The 14,669-nt window shown below is 51.9% G+C and overlaps 1 protein-coding gene across 1 annotated transcript; it reads left to right on the forward strand.

Annotated features, from left to right (window-relative positions):
* The first annotated feature begins 7 nt into the window (after nt 1-7).
* DHRS1 (dehydrogenase/reductase 1) lies at nt 8-8,351 on the forward strand. Its single transcript, XM_004421178.3, is given in 9 exon segments — nt 8-301; nt 964-1,136; nt 2,694-2,834; nt 2,983-3,062; nt 6,180-6,312; nt 6,635-6,778; nt 7,317-7,386; nt 7,730-7,810; nt 7,966-8,351. Coding segments are annotated over 8 exon segments (936 nt in total). The 5' UTR covers nt 8-301; nt 964-986; the 3' UTR covers nt 8,103-8,351.
* The last annotated feature ends 6,318 nt before the right edge of the window (nt 8,352-14,669 follow it).

The following is a 14,669-nucleotide window of genomic DNA, read 5'->3' on the forward strand; positions in this document are numbered from 1 at the left end:
GAGTAAACGTCATAGTCCCGCGACAGCCCGAGCCGGGCGAGAGGGGGTGTATCCCCAGACCGCCCCGCCTCCATGCGCCCGTCCTGGCCTCGCCCAGAAGCGCCCCGGTCCGGAGGTGCGCTCTTTGATCCTGCCTAGGTCGTCAGCCGAACCCCGGCCAGCGCGCGGCCTTCCACGCCAGCCGCGCACTCTGACCCAGTCTAGTCACCTCAACCTGCCCCGGTGGGCGGGTCAAAGTTCTCGATTCTGAGAACCTTATGAGAGAGGCGGCGCCGGGACTCCAGAGGCAAACAGGTGGCAGGTAAGAGGCGGGAGCTCCCCCCACGTAAGGTCCAGGGTCCCTGGGCCTCGCGCTCACCCCCGATCCGGAAGCCGCCCCTGCGGGCTCGGCTTGACTGGGCCAGACCAGGGGCCAGAGCTCCAGATAGCCCAGGACTCTCCACGGACGCGCCGTGAGGGACGCCGCGCAGAGTCCCCCACCAGCCAGCCCCACTCAGAGTCTCAGTAGGTGTCCTGGACAGTCCCACCCAGTCCCCTTCCTCACTCCGGGACCTCCCAAAAGAGACAGCCGGCCTTGCCCTGTGGCCTGCACTCAGCTCTCCTCCTCTGAAACTTCTCTCCCCTCCAAGGATCCCAACCCTGGCTCCCCTCCTACCACTATGGGGGTCCCCCCCACCCCTATAGACAATCTGCAGGCTTCCTTCAGAGCAAGTCTTTTTTTTTTTTTTTTAATAATTTTATTTATTTATTTATTTTTTCCCCCAAAGCCCCAGTAGATAGTTGTATGTCATAGCTGCACATCCTTCTAGTTGCTGTATGTGGGACGCAGCCTCAGCATGGCGGGAGAAGCGGTGCGTCGGTGCGCGCCCAGGATTGGAACCCCGGCCACCAGCAGCGGAGCTCGAGCACTTAACCGCTAAGCCAGGGGTCCGGCCCGTTCAGAGCAAGTCTTTGCTTCCACAGATTTGCCTCTTTGCTTGTGAGTCATGGCAGCTTCCATGAAGGGCCAAGTGTGCGTGGTGACTGGTGCTTCCAGGGGTATTGGGCGCGGCATCGCCTTGCAGCTCTGCCAAGCAGGTGCCACAGTTTACATCACTGGCCGCCATCTGGACACGCTGCGGGTCACTGCTCAGGAGGTGAGTGCTTCCTCTGGGACCACGGGGCAGAAACCACCTGAGGGAGCCCTTTCCATTAGCCACTCCTTCACCTAATCCCTTACCTGGAACTATGATATTCCTCAACACAATGTGAATATTAACTCAAAGTGGAATAAATAAACCCCAGGAATAACCTCAGATCAGGTCACATTTTCCCACCAAGTGAGTTTTCTGAAAAAACTTTGTTTGAGAGCTTCACGGATTTTGGAGTTGCAACTAAAGAGTTGTGGACCTGTGCTTTCCTGTATTTTAGGCAAGACTTGATTGAACTGTACACTTTTACTTGACTTTTCCGCTGGATTTCAATTACATAAATATTTGAGTACATTTAGTTTGCTAGGTACTGGATGAAGCACTGGTGTTAGCGAGATTAATAAGATACAACTTCTGCTCTTAAAAGATAGAGTCTAGCAGGAAGTCAGAGGCAGAAACGAATCATTTCACTGTAATGCAAATGAGGTAAGTGACAAGAGGGAGAGAGGCACAGAATGCTCTGGAAGCACGGAGTGGGTATTGAGATAATATGGGAGAGTGTTTAGGGAAAGCATTCTGGAGGAAGTAGTTCTTGAACTGAGTCTTGAAAGGTAAGAGTTAGGTGAAGGAAGTTAAGAAAACCATTCCAGCAAAGGGAGCTACACGAGCAGAGGGAAGATGGTGCAAGAGTGTGGATATTGTGAGAAATAATACCAGAGCATAAAAGTACAGGGGTGGAGAGGTAGGTGAGAGGCTGGAGAAGAAAGAGAATGGGTCTTGGAAGACCCTGGTAGAGAACTTTGGCTTTATTCTCTAAGAGATGGTGATCTTGTTGAAAGATTTTATACAGATTTGTGTTTTAGGTAGTTCATACTGGCTGGAGTATGAAGAATGAACTTAGGCAGGAAGACTGGAGGTCAGGTGAGCAGTTGGGAGGCAAGGAGGTAAGAGGGTGGGACCCAGAGTGTGGATCTGGAGAACAGTTCTTGAATAAGGTGCTCTTCTTCCTCTGAAGTTAGAGGATGGGGGCACATTTGTAGAGGGTGAGGCAGAACGGGAAGTAGAAAGAGTTCATGCCTGAGAGCTTTTATTTCTCGCTTACCAGGCAGGAGCGTTGGTGGAGTGAGGGCAAGAGGGCTGGGACTGAGTAGGGTTTCTATGTGAGTGGTGAAGGGTGGGAGGGAAGGGCCTGCAAGATGGAAATGACCAAGGACAAGGAAAAAGATAGATACTTATTTCTCAAGAGCAGCTTCCATGCCTTATTTGTCCCTTACCCTCCACATGCAGAGTACAATGTCTTGCACATGGTAGGCCCCAGTAAACGTTTGTGGATTTTAAACCCGAAATCCCAATCCGCCTCGCTCTCTAATGGGAGGACCTAGTATTCCTGAAACTCCTCAGACAGACAGCAGAGGGCAGTGTTGCGCCCCCATGTTCCCTCAGCGGCTGGCTCTGATTCCTATGATTGCCTTCTCAGCTCCCAAGCTGGGAGTTGAGGGGAGCTGCGTCATGTCTCACACTTGTGTGCGACCATGAGCTCATATATCCTCTGTCCCTCTCTAGGCGCAATCCCGAGGGGGCCGGTGTGTGCCCGTGGTGTGTGATTCAAGCCAGGATAGTCAAGTGCAAAGGCTGTTTGAGCAGGTGAATGAGGAACAGGGGCGTCTGGACGTGCTGGTCAACAACGCCTGTGCTGGAATCCAGGTACCCTTTGAATTCCACCCCAACTCCACACTCCTTACCTCCTCCTCTGACCCCGGAGTCCTCCTCATTGTCCCTTCCATTTGATCCAGCCCCCCATACCTTCCTGCCTTCAGATCTTCTAATTCATCACCCTCCCTGTGCCTTCCAGACAATCCTCAACAACACTAAGAAGGCGTTCTGGGAAAGCCCCGCCTCCATTTGGGATGATATGAACAACGTGGGACTGAGGTGGGTGTTCCCCATGCCCTGCTGCAAGGGCCTGGGCCCCCCTCACTCACTTAGGCACGCTGAGGGCACAGGCCTTTCCCCATACACCCTCTCCTTTTCCCTCTGGCCTCCCCCATCTCCTGCTTCTCTCTTCTGTCCCATCTGTCCCACTTACCTCGGGAGAAGTTCCATCCAGGTGAGTCTGTACCTGGGAACATCAACTTTTGCCTTGTCTATCACTGATTTTCATCTGAACTTGCCTTTGGCCTTCCTCTTGCCTCCCTCTCTGCTCATCCAAATGCATGAGCCAGAAGGGACCTCCTCCCTCAATAATGCACACCACCCCTAGTGGATATTTTCACAAATGGTTAGAGGAAAAAATTGTTTTGTTTTAGGTTGAGAGAAGGTTAATAACAAACAGTGGGTGCCAGCCATCTTAGCCTCCACATCCTCACTCCAGACCCAGAGGCAAGAGCACCCCCAGGTCAGAGTTGGGAGGGCTGGGGCGTCACGGGGTAGACGAACATCTGGCACAGGAGGGCGATGAAACACAGCCTTGACTTTGCCCAGCATGATATACACCAGTTATGTCTCTGTTTATTATTGTTGCAACAGTGGTACCCTCTGAGAAACCTCATTCTGTGGATGTGATCCGCCACCTGTAGGGGTCACCAAGAGATTATCTGCAAATCTGTGACTGTAGTGTTTAAGGACACCCACTGCTTCAAATCTGGTACTTTAGTGGCAATCACAAAGAATCAGGATTAGAAAGCAATTGTGATTTGCAAAGTGGAAGAAAGTGTGAGGGAAGGGGATGGTCAGCCCTGAGGCGAGAAAAGAAAACCCAAAGAACTGGAAATGGGCAACACCCTGCAAAGAAGTGCTTTCCACACCCTCATCTCTTGCTGGTCAGGGTTTTGAGCCCACAAGGCAGAGGCCCAGACCCTGGCCCCTGAGCCCTGATGAATTCTCCAAGGTAAAGGCCACTTGTGAGCCTCTTGGAAGCCCGCCAGCACCTCTCTCACCTTCCGCACTCGGGTTCACATACACATTTACTGTGCCTTCCCTCTGTTACCTTGCAGTGGGCTTCCTTTTGAAACGGTAACTCTCTCTACTGGTTTTCATTTGGAGGGTCCTGTTTCCCATTCCAAACAAATTTTTTTCTGATTACCAAGTGTGTGTGTATTTTTAACAAAATTATGGACAAATGTGAAGACCAGTATAATCTTATTCCCCTCATGACCACCCCTTCTTCCCTTGACTGAGATGTAGCTACTGTTAATAGTCTAACATGTATTCTGTCAGGTTTTATCACATAAATATTACTTGGTTTTTTTGTTTTTTGGGTTTTTTTGCTGGGAAAGATTTGCCCTGAACTAACATCTGTTGCCAATCTTCCTCTCTCTCTTTTTTTTTCCCCCTCCCCAGAGCCCCAGTACATAGTTGTATACTCTAGTTGTAAGTCCTTCTAGTTCTTCTATTTGAGCCGCCACCACAGCATGGCTACTGACAGACAAGTGGTGTGGTTCCACACCCGGGAACCGACCCCAGGCTGCTGAAGCAGAGCATGCCAAACTTTAACCACTAGGCCATCAGCGCTGGCTCTCTTGTTGTTTTTAATATCATTCTTTTTAATATTCTACTGGGGGAGGAGGTACCATGATTTGTTTATCTAATCCATTATCTGTTGCAATAGTGGAATTCTTAGGTCAGAAATCTGTACTTCTTAAAGATTTAATAAACATTATCAAACTGTCCTCCAAAAAGCCCCCACCAATTTATAATCTCATGACAATGAAGGAGAATATCTGTTTCCCCATGTCCTCAGCCATGCTAGACAATATCAGGCCATTCAGCCAGGCAAGCTTTGCCACTCTGATAGGCCAGAGGTATCTGAAGGCGGTTTTCATTCCTGCTTCTTTTATTATTTGTGAGGTTGGGCTTTTTCCCCATTTGTTTATTGGCTCTTTAGTCTTTTGAGTCGTTGTTTGTCTTATTAAATTATTATTCTTTTCACATTGATTTATAAGAGATTTTTATGGAATAGATTCCTTTGATGTATGTTTTACAAATATTTTTCCAAATTTACTACTCATTTTTTTCCATGCGTGCTCCCCCTGGCTCTCTATATATATACAAAAACAGACATGGATGAGTGTATTTGTACGTATGATATATGTCTGACTTTTAAGAAGTCAAATCAGTCAGTCTTTTATAGTTTCTCTCTTGGTGCGATGCTACGAAAAGCCCCTTCCCAACCTCAAGTTTGTAATCACATTCAATCATGCTTTCTTTTAGTACTTTTGTGCGTTCCTTTAGTAGTCAAATATTTTATTCTTTGGGAATTCATTTTGAAATAACAAATGCGGTAGAGAGCCAATCCAACAGACCAAATAACTGGCCAGTTGTCCCAAATCCGTTTACTCAATGATCCATCCTTCTCTGTTGACTTGAAATGTTCCCTTTATAACTTGCTGAATTCTCCTTTACACGTGGATCTGATTAGTGACTGTTGTTTCATTGGTTTCTCTGTGTGTTGTGATACCAGTGCCGCATTCCTTTAACTATATCATTGTACATCTTAATGCGGGCGGGGTCAAGGGCATAGCCCTCTCACTCACAAGATACTACTCTTCCTTTTTCAGAATTTCCTGGCTGTTCCCACATGTTTATTATTCTCATTCAGCTTTAGATTATTTTGTCAATTCCTTCAAAGGTCTCAGTGAGATATAACTCAAATTGATTGAATCTATGGATTAATATAAGTAGAACTGATGGTTTACATGTTGAACAAACTTCTTTGAACAAATTGTGTGTGCTATTCTTTTATATTAGGCAGAATGTTATAGTTTTCCCATGTAGATCCTATATATTTCTTATGTCTTTTCCCCTGAGCTATTTTAGCTTTGTTATTGCTAATATGACAGAGCTCTTTTCTTCCATCATCTTCTAAAGATTGCTGTTTCTCATCTGTTGGTGGTTCATTTTACCAGTGTTCCTCCCAGAATGTGGCTGCCCCCTGTGGCCTCCTCTCGGCTGACTGCAGCCACTAGGGGGCACAGGAAGCTACCAGCGCTACAGCACCCAGGCCAGCACTGAACATAGTTCATTCCATCTCCTTCCTTGCCCCACCTCTAGAGGCCACTAACTGTGCTCGGTGTATGGGGCGCGGCTGATGGTACCAGCTGGCCGGGGGCTCATCGCGGTCATCTCCGCCGTGGTAGGGCTGCAGTATCTCTTCAACGTCCCCTATGGCGTGGGCAAGGCTGCGGTGAGGACCCAGTGGCACGGGGTGGGGGAAGTATAGGACAGTGACAGTACCCATAGCTCAGGTGGTACAGTCTCCAGTGGTCACAGTGGTAAGGTCGACGACTGGCCGTCACCTCTCCCGTTGTCCCTCCATGGACAGTTCCTTCCCCTGGACTCCTCTCCGCCGGCCAGAGTGGCAGTGCACTGGGGAGGGTGCACAGCTGGACAGGGCTCCTGGGAAGGGCAGAGGGCTGGGGCATCCTTAGCAGACACATGGAGGGTAGGGGAGGAAGGTGACATGGCCAGGTGCCCTAACTCTCATCGTGCCTTTTGTCCCTCTACAGTGCGACAGGCTGGCTGCTGACTGTGCCCAGGAGCTGCAGCGCTACGGGGTCAGCTGTGTGTCTCTGTGGTCAGGGGTGGTGCAGACAGAACTGCTGAAGGAGCACGTGATGAAGGACAACACTGAGGATCCCATGTTTGATCTGGTTGGCAAGGGGAGGGCGAGGGAGGCAGAGGATGCAGGGGGGTCAGCCTCTCCATCCTTAATGACAGGACAGTAACAACATCAGAGAGTAAATACCCGGTGCTTCCTGTGGCAGACGCAGGGCTGAGCACTGGTCACAGGTCATGTCCTTTAATCCTGTAGGAGAGATGTTATCTCCATTTTACAGGTGGCAAAACCGAGACCCAGAGAGGTTAAGAAATGCTCAAGGTCACATATGCCATAAGTGGAAAGGCTGTCCAGCTCCAAAGCCCATGCCCTTGACCCGCACACTGAACTAACCTAGAAGGTCCAGACATAGTTGGCCTCCCCAGATCCCTGCACTGAGGAAAGGCAGTGGTCCTGGTGCTGGGTGCAGGGCTCACCTGACTGTGGGCAGGAGTGGCTCCAGCACCTTCCCAGATGTTAAGTCCTGCAGGGACAGTGAGAGGGTGTCTCTCCAGAACAGAAGCTGAAAGTGGGAAAGAGACTTGGGCAGTGCTCTTGGAAATTAACCTCACTTCTCTGCCCCTGTGTTTCAGATCAGAGGTCGCTTCTCGTCAGGGGAGACGACAGAATTGAGTGGCAAATGTGTGGTGGCTTTGGCAACAGGTGAAGAGGTTGGGGGCAGCTGATAACGAGAGGGCCTGGTGGGTCTGTGGCGTGGTGGCAGCCAGTTCTGAGTCCTGGCTCAGGAGGTGGTTGAGGAATACACCCTTCTTTTCTCTGGCTTCTGGAGACCCAGAGGATCAAAATGCCCAGTGGAGGTCTGGGAGCCTCAGAAACTGGCTCCTAGGAGGTGTGACCAGGAGCCAGAGGCCCAGGAACCTTCCTAGGAACAGAGAGAAACAATTCTGGGCTCCTGTGGTGTGTCAGTGGTGCGCGGTCCCATTGGGCCCAAAGCTTGTCACCCCGCGCCACTCCCCTGCCATCTCAGCTGTCTGTGTGCCCACAGATCCCAATATCCTGAGCCTGAGTGGGAAGGTACTGCCATCCTGTGACCTTGCTCGACGCTACGGCTTTCGGGACATGGATGGTAAGAGCCCTGGCCCAGCAGCCAGCCTGGCCCTCTCTTCCTTCTGTTCCCTGCTCCTTCCTCCCTCACACCCCGCTCAGGCTCCTCGGCCAAGGTGGGGATGTCTGAGGAGGGGAATCAGGGTCTAATCCTCCTCCTCTTCCTGCTGTGCCCAGGCCGCCCCGTCCAGGACTATTTGTCTGTGAGTTCCGTTCTCTCCCACACCTCCAGCCTGGGCTGGCTGGCCTCCTACTTGCCCGGCTTCCTCCGGATGCACAAGTGGATTATGACCCTCTACACCAGCAAGTTCTAACCCCCCTGGCTTCACGTCACAACTCTGCTCATCTTCTCCTTGGGGCTGGGTGTTTGGGCCTGTCTCAGTGGAACAAGGCAGCTTTCCCGCCTACCACACCCCCTTGACAGGAAGAGAAGGCCTCTGAGGTGTGTGGGGGCCCTTACAGGTTCATCTTTGTGCCTCGTTCCTCCTTGCCTCTACAGTTTACTTTTTGCCTTGTATTGAAAAATGCTCTGGGGACTAATAAAGGTCTCATTTCTTCTTCAAGATGTTTTTGAGTGCTGATTCTGTGCTTAGCAAAGTGTTAAGTACTTGCAAGAAAGACTCAAAGAGAAGCAAAAATTTAGGTTCTCTCGAGCTCCATCCCCAGGACAAGGCCCCTTTCCTCCAGAGTTGGTCCTGCTCTTTCCTGGAGAGCTTCCCATCTCAGGGGCACCTGCCCTTCAGCAGCGAGGCCCGTTTCCCATGCCGCAGCTTGGGAGCAGGGTCCCTCCACAGCCAGAAACAGGCACACCCCCAGGCTCGCACTGCTTTCCCGCCCCCTCATTCCACCCTCTCTTCAGGGATGCCTGCTGCCTTCCAGTTGGACCTGATCTCTGGGTGAGCCCGACCTAGTGAGGGCGGATTCTTGGTGTTGATGATTTCCTGGAATTTAGGAGGAAAGTACTGCCCAAATCCAAGTGAGGGCAGAGGAATAACTGATGGCACTGACTCTCTCATCCTTCCTCTCGCGATGGTATCACCTGAATTGCTCTCTGAAGAACTGATCACAAGAGCCCTTTAGGGCTGCCTTGCCTCCCTTGGGAGCTGTCCCAGCCTGAGGTAAGGTGTGTTCCATCGAGAAGCCGCGAGGGTCGCTCTGAGGGAGCCTTCCACTCGGCAGCCTAGATGGCCATCGAGGTAATGGGATGGCTGCTGTGAATCAGAGGGGCAGAGATCATTTCCAATCTTCAAAAAAAGCAGGGTGAGAGCTCAGGCTTCCCCAGGCTGCCCACAGTGTCTGTAGAAGCTGTGATCTTCCTATGGCTTTCTGGGGACAGCCCCCCATTACTGTTCCAGGGGTGTGCTGGGCAGCTCACTGGCTTGTGATGGCTGATTATGCACATCTCTTCCAACTCTGCAGTCACTGGCTTCCTGTTGGTTGTTTAAAATCAGCCATAGTGAGAGTATATATACCACAGAATTCAAGAAAAGCTACCAATCAGGGCTTTTTTTTGCAAGAGTCGGCTTATCTTCACGTGACTGGAACTGTGCACCTGAAGGCCACCACTTGCCCGGGCACCGCATTTAGATCACAGTGATCGGGTTTCCACCCTCTCTGCCTTCCACTCACCACCTCAAATTTCTCTTACTCCCTGAGGTTGGTGAGGGGCAGAGGCAGTTGCCCACATGCCAGCAGAAGAAGAAGGGCTGCCTTCTTCCTCCAGCCTTCCACAGCCATCATTAGAAGTCATCATTGGAACAAATCCTTGCATGATGGCCTTTTCTCCTAAAGGCCCCAAGATATTCTGGGAAGAATATGGGCTTCAAAGTCAGACAAATCTGCATATAAATCCTAACTCTACCCCTTTGAGAATTAAATGAAATAACATATATAAGGCACCAAGCAATATGTAGCCCTTGAAATTTTCAATTCCTTCTCTCAACAAATATCCAAGAGCATCCTCTGCACCAGGCACCATTCCTGGCTTTGGGAGAGCAGAGAACAAGACAAACGAGGCCTCAGCCCACAAAGGACTGGCATTTCAGCCCTGGAAGATCTGAGAAGTCATCTAGACCCTCCATGTACTGAAGAAAGTGAGCACACTGGGGCACCAGGGGTCCCCACCACACGGAGTTTGACCTTGGGTTTCTGGTTTCCCAAGAAACCAGAAGGAACCGCGCTCTATACAGTCCACTACCCTGCTTCCCTCCAACAAGATTAATTAATCTTAGAAACATGAGCAATAGAGTGCAGAGCTCAGAGAGAATGAAACGTGGACAGTGAGTTTTGATTGAAGGTAAAAGAGATTCCAGATCTGAGAAGCCCAGTAGTAGAGAGTCTTAGAACATCTGGGGTATCAATATTCATTCAAAAAACATGTATTTAACGCCCCCTCTCTGCCCAGCACCATGCTAGGCACCAGGGAAGATGAATTAAATTTGGTGAGACAGATGCTGTAGTAAAGTTTACCCTGAGAATACAGGAGGAAGAAACTAGCTCCATTAGAGAATTGAAGTAAATGATACTGTCCAGAGACTTAAAGAATGGGGGGAGAGGGGGAGAGAGGAGGTTTAATTTTTTTTTAATTAAAGAGAAAAAGCAAGTACTAAGACACAAAAGTATGGCAGAACAGCTAGAAGTTTGGGGTGGCTTAAATATACATGTGGTATTGGATAGATTTCCAGAGAGCAAGATGAGGGAAGATAGATGACTGAGATTTAAATTGTGGGCAATAGGTTTCCACTGAGGGATTCATCTTAGATGCTGAGGGGTATATTAAGGAAGTGCGCTCAGGGGGGGCCCGTGAAGGGGGCAAGTGCGCCATCTCAGCTGTGGAGGGTGGCTTAGTGATGCCCAGGGAACAGCTCTGGAGTGTAAGGCCTCAGGGTAGCCCCAGTCTGGGAGAAGGGAGCCAGGCTTTCATTCACCACCACCACCAAGCAGTCACAGGTTACACTGTGACCCAGGGGCAAAGCAGCTCCAGGAGGCCAAGGGCAGCCCTCCAAGAGCCACAGGTGTCAACCTTGAGAGCACTCTGAAGGGGGCGTCATGCACGAAAATGGGACAGAGCATCCAAAGGGATCTGGGCAGAGCACTAACATGGTCAGCTGCAGGAGGAGCTAAGCAGGAGAGTAGTGTGACCAGCTTTGTAGTTTTAGAAGCTCACTGGGGCTCAGGTATGGGGAGGATGGACCAGAGGGAGGAGAGGCAGGCATCAGAAGAGCACCAGGAGGCTAGCCTATCCCAGGATGTGATGGGCAGTAGAGGTGTGGGCTGAGGACAGATTGTAGGAAGCAGAGTCAACAGACTAGGAACGTAGGAAGGAAGGTGGGCTAGTGCAGGATGGCTGTGGTGGTACCACTGGCATAGGGGACCCTGAAACCAGCAGCAGGCATAGGGAAAGAAAGGATGTGCTTGAGTTGTGAAGGAGGTGCTGGCTTGCCTGAGGTTAGCCGTGGTGGGACACTGAGGGGCTAGCTGAGATGCAGCCCCTACTCCCACGGGAGCATATCAACGGGCTTGCCTGATCCCCAGAAGATGGTTAATCCCCTAAAGGAGCCCTGGGAGGGATGGAGAGGAGATTTTTGACTTGTATTTTTCTTATTTACATTTTTAAAAGGTAACATCACATGGGTCAGGAACCGAACCATCCCTGCCTTCTAGTGCCCAGTCCCCAACCCAGAGGCAGCCCATGCTACCATATCCTTTGGTAGCCACAGAGAGAGCCCATGTCTGTACAAGCAAATAGCTAAGCATATTCAGAGAAGAGATGTGACTGTGTGCAAATCTGGGCCTCTCTTTCTCCAGCTAAGGGGTTGTATTTTCCAGTTTCTGAGGCCTATTCCAGTCCTTTGGTCCTAAGCAAGGAACACCTCTGGGCCCAGAGGCCCCACCTCTTCCCAGGTCCTGATGTAGCTGCTCTCATCACCAGAAACTTCCCTACCCTGCCAGCAGGGAGGGTAAGAGAAAGGGAACCAATGGCTTAAGGAACGGAGAATAAAGGCCGCAGAGGAGCAGTGTGAATGCCAAAAAGCCCAGCCTGAGTGGCCCAGCCCTGCCTGGCCTCCTCACAGAAGCCAACCCACACTGTGGCTGTGAGGTGCATGTCACACCTGAGGAACCGCCCAAAATGAAGCCGACTGTGGAGCCCCTGTCCCTATGATGGGAGCACTGACAAACTGGCCATCATGAAGCAGGAAGGTGATGGAAGCAGGGCTGGACTGAGGGGTCTCAGATTCCAGCTTTCGGGACAAGTGACTGAGGAGAAGTTTCCATTGGCTCCTGAGGCCCCTTTGGGTGATGTGAGTGACAGTGCAGTGGGGATTCAGACACGGGGAATGAGGAGCCTACACGAGGGCCCCAGAGGAGACCAAGCCCAGTGAACAAATCAAGGTGAGGCGCTTAGGCCCAGACCTGCCCTTTTTCCTTCCTCATTCTCACTCCTACCCACCCGTGGCCCCCAAAGGCCTTGACACTGTCTCTGAGATGTTGTGCAAGCTCCCTTCAGCTCCTTGGCCTTCCATCCCCGGGAAGAGCCCCCACCGTGACCTCAGATGTCACTTGGTCGCAGTCTGCCCTTATCCCGTCTGGTGGTCCTCACCCCTAGGCTGGTCCACCCCTCCACCCTGGACCCTCCTGCCTGCACCCTTCCACTTCTCCTCCTGGCCCCTCAGCCCACCTTCACCTGCCCTTCCATCTCCCAAGCAGCTGACATGTGTTGCAGCCCCCTCTGCGCCCAGGCCCTGGGCAGGGCCAGGTGGACAGGCCCAGGCAAGCTTTATAAGACAAAGGTCTGGCTCTCAGAGTGCCTTCAGTTATCACCATAAAACATTCGACAACCACGGTGAGAGCCAGGGTGGGACTCAAGGGAGCAGGAGGGGTCAGCACACCAGGGTCCTCCCCAGGCTACGCACAACTCTTATTGCTTTCTGGATTCACTGGCCCGGGAGGGTTATGACATCCTTATCCCCGCCTTTCTCTGCAAAACCTTACCTCTGTCTCAGTGCCTGCCTTTAAGCAACCTTGCCCATGATGGTCTGTCCTGATTCTCTCCCAGACACCCACCTCTGTCAGCCCCTCCCAGACACACACACACACAGTGGGTACCTCTGTCCCGGGATCATCTGCAGAGCCTCATGGCCTCCCATTTGACCAGGCTGCCCTGGCCCATGTTGAGCTGCAGAAGCAGAATTCGCCCCAAGACTGAGCAGGAGCTAAAGACAGGCACGGGCTGGACCATCTCTGGATGGATGCCACTGCCCTCTGCACAGAGGCACCTCATGGAGCTCAGAAGTGGGCCGGCCCCAACCAGGTCCCGGGGCAGGCTCTCTGGGAGCAAGGTCAAGGGGTCACAGGGCCTGCCTGGACTTGTGTGCCAGAAGAGGAGAGGAAGTGGAAGCTGCCTGTGCTTAACTTGATCATGGGGAATCGGGGAGAGAAAAGGATCCTTCCTTAAGTCCTGGGAAATAGAGGAACCTGTGCAGAATGCTGGGAAGAAGGCAGAGGGAGAAAGTGGGGTCAGCTTTGTGCAATTTCTGTTAGCAAGTATGAACACACATAAATGCCTCTATCCTCCAGTGAGCACGTCTTGGCTCCCCCTTCCTTGAAGAGGGGGTTCCAGAAGAAACAAGCAAAGAACTCCACAGACAGACACTGCCCCCGCATCCCAGAGGGGCTTGTGCAAGAGGAAGCAAGATGACTCGGCTCCGGGCTTTCGCTGTCACTTGAACACCACTGAGCCGGCCACAGCCTCATGTTGTAGCAGGGGCTGAGAGAGTTAGTGCTCATTGGGCGCCCACAATGACCCAACACTCTCCCTAGGTCTTACGTCATCATGTTTCATCTGCTGTGTGAGGTAAGTACTCTCTTACAGCGGAGGAAACTGAGGCTCAGAAAAGCTGAGGGACTTGTCCAGAGTTTCAGATCTTGACAGTGGAAGAGTCTGGATTCAACCAAATCCGTGTGATGCAGAGCGCCGGCTCTTTCCCCTGCGTCAGGCTGCCTCTCCTGCTTGAGTTTTGGGGGTTTTTTGTTTGGTTTTGGAGGAGCTTTTCTTTTTGGCAGAGAAGGTTGGAGATTGGGCAGAATGGTGAAAGCATTCCCAAGTTCACTCAGCCCAAGGACCCCCTGGCCACAGTCAGTCGCCCTCCTCTCCACTTGACCACACTTCCTTTCGTCCACACCTTTGCTCCAGCTGTTCTGGTCCCTGGGGTGCCACTCGCTCCCCTCACAGCCCCATTTCTACCTGACAGAATTCTTCCCACAAGGCCCATCTCACCCTCCTAGAAACTTCTGGTTTCTTCTGCTACTGTTCTTGCCCTTTCTGGGGACTTACGTCATTCACTCGGCTCTTGATTGGTATTAGAGCCATAGATGTCCTCCTGCCGTCCCCTAGATAAGGTTGACAGTCCCCCGCTGGTCAGGGGCTGGGTCTTGGATCCTTCCCTCTCCCTCACTCTCCACCACACACACACATTCATAGAACCTTTGGACCCTGTACACAGAACAGAACAATCCTGGAGTGTCCAAGCCACCCAGAGTGTGGCCAAGCTCACAGGCCCAGTGGGACCCACTGGTGAGGGCCCCTCCCTCCCTCCCTGGTGGCAGGTGGGCTAGGCCAGCCTACAGCAGTGTCTGTGCCCCAGAACTGACCCTCCCAGGAGTACTGTCCTCTAGTATTCCTCAGTCCTTGGCCTCAGCCCCACACACCACACCTCAGCTCCATGCCCCCTGCCCTGGGGCCTGGGGTCTGGGAGAGGACTATCCAGCAGGGCTGCCAGCAATGGGCCTGGGGCCTCTGTGGGAGCAGGCCCCAGAGAAGCTGGCCAACCCTCGGCAAGCTCCCTGAACCTCAACTCCAGGTGCCCCTGCCCCACCCCTCC

This window comes from Ceratotherium simum, chromosome 3, assembly GCF_057802395.1.
Source record: "Ceratotherium simum simum isolate JZ-2026a chromosome 3, ASM5780239v1, whole genome shotgun sequence".
NCBI lineage: Eukaryota > Metazoa > Chordata > Mammalia > Perissodactyla > Rhinocerotidae > Ceratotherium > Ceratotherium simum.